The following is a 1,998-nucleotide window of genomic DNA, read 5'->3' as shown; positions in this document are numbered from 1 at the left end:
CCTCTCGTGTTCAGGAGCCAGAGGGCAGTTGCCCAGAGCCTACGTGAGCCCTGGCAAGACAGGGAGGAGACGGAGATCAGAGAGGTGTCAGGGAGCCAGGTCAGCTCCATCTGACCTAGAGACCCGGGATCCCGGGGTCAGAAGGGCCTCAGAGCTGCCCAGTGACCCACCTCCTGCTGGGCAGGTGAGACACCAGGGGACAGGTGGGAGGCACGCCCCGGGCTCCGGGATAGAACTGGGCTCCTGAACTCCTTTCTCAGACCTGACTCTGAGCGGAGCTGCCCTGGCCTGGGCCGGAGGGAGGGCTGTGCTGTCCGCCCTGCGGTGTCCAGGAGGGACCTGCTCCCTGGGGCCCTGAGGGCGGGGCTGGGACACCTGACTGTGCACGGCCGCCGCTGCAGCGTCTTCCACCAGGGGGCAATGTGCACTACCGTCATCCACAGGCCCTGTGCCTGCTGAGGCTGAGACTCAGGGAGACCCTGGCCTGGTGCCCTGAACATAGCCCACCCTGTGGTCAGGTCGCTCCCAGCCTCACTGCCTGGTTCTCCGCGTCTGGGTCTGGCTGGGTCCGGAGAAGAGCCCTGAGGGCAGCCAGTCTGGTGGGGTGGGAGGGCGTTGATGAGGAAGGGTGGCCCCAGGGTGGCCCTTGCAGGTGCAGGGTGCACAGTGAGTTTGTCTGCCAGGCTCTTGGGGGTCCCTTGCCTGTCCCTCTGGTGTTTGCTGCTGGGGGTCCACAAGGGCTCACTGGGAGACAGGTTAGGGCAGGGGGTAGGGGTGAGGGCAGAGCAGCGAGCAGGGAGGAGTGGGAGTGACAAGAAGCCTTAACCTGCCAGAGTCACTGGGAAAGGTGTCATGGCCCCGCCCCCACTCACAGGGTCTGTCCTCCTCCCACTGCAACATCCCCAGAGAGGGGAAACTGAGGCACCAGAAGACAGGGCCAGCTACCAAGGACTCTCGTCTTCTGACCCAATACCTGGGGGCCTCAGGATGAGTCCTGTCACTCCCTGCTCTGTGGACACACTGGGGGTGCAGGAGGGAGGGGGAGGGAGTTGCTGCCACACCCCCCTTATCAGCACTGCAGGTCCAGGCCGCACCCCTGGACACACACCTGCTGGGAGGGCAGAGGCGGCCCAGACACCCTGCACCTCCCTGCTGGACAGCTGACCACAGGGACAGTCAGGACAGGGCGCTGCAGGCGGGGCTCAGCCTGGGTCTCTCCCACCCATGACCCTCAGGGCCTCCATCTCCCTCCTGCCCCCTCCCCACCTGGCTCTCTGGGCCTCTGGCCTCACCCCCGAGACCTGAAGAGTAGAGGTCAGTGTGAGTCCCCAGATGACCAGGGAAATGGCTCAGAGCGACAGTTGCTCACACTCACTGACTGGCCTGAGGCCAAGAATAGGGCAGTGATCAGCCTGAACGTGCTGTGTGTCCAGAGCATCCAATNTGGACGGGAGTGAGTGGGAAGGGAGACTCTGGACGTGGAAGGTCTGGCGGCAGAGGGAACAGCATGACCAGAACCCGGGGCTGAGGAGAGCAGGACACATCCGGGAACCCAGGCGAGCACGTGGGGGGGACGTGTGTCCCTGAGGCCACAACCGGGCACAGGAGCCCCGAGCCCTGAGCCCTGCAGGCAGCGGCTGGGGAGCCTCCCTCAGCTGCCACACACCACTGACTCACCCCTACTCGCTTTCCTTGAATCCTGCTTAGACACATAAGAACTGACAGATGGATGAAGAGAGAGGTATGCAGAGGGACTGCCTGGAGCAGCAGGGGTGAGGGGTGCAGAGGAGCAGGATAAGACACTGAAAGGCAGAAGCAAGTTGGATGCAACTGCCCGCCTCCAGGACGAGGTGACAGGGGGCAGTTGGTGACAATAAACATTGGAGACAGAACCCAGAACCCTCACCAGGGGGACCTGAGCCCCGGGAGTCCCCTCCCCTCAGGCAGGAACACTCACCGTGGACACACACTTCCCCGAGGTCCCGGGTACTTTTCTGG

At 63.9% G+C, this 1,998-nt stretch overlaps 1 protein-coding gene across 1 annotated transcript in view; it reads right to left on the bottom strand.

The window, feature by feature from the left end:
* Positions 1–531: 531 nt before the first annotated feature.
* LOC144244163 (uncharacterized) overlaps positions 532–1,998 on the bottom strand; it is an 8,164-nt gene continuing 6,697 nt past the window's right edge. The window contains exon 4 of the mRNA XM_077779389.1: positions 532–596. Coding sequence (XP_077635515.1) covers positions 532–596 — 65 coding nt within the window. The remainder of the gene's footprint in view (positions 597–1,998) is intronic.

The sequence above is a fragment of the Crocuta crocuta genome, unplaced genomic scaffold, assembly GCF_008692635.1.
Source record: "Crocuta crocuta isolate KB4526 unplaced genomic scaffold, BGI_CrCroc_1.0 scaffold1194, whole genome shotgun sequence".
Classification (NCBI taxonomy): Eukaryota; Metazoa; Chordata; class Mammalia; order Carnivora; family Hyaenidae; genus Crocuta; species Crocuta crocuta.
The sequence above is the reverse complement of the archived record's forward strand: the minus strand, read 5'-3'. Positions and strand labels throughout refer to the sequence as shown.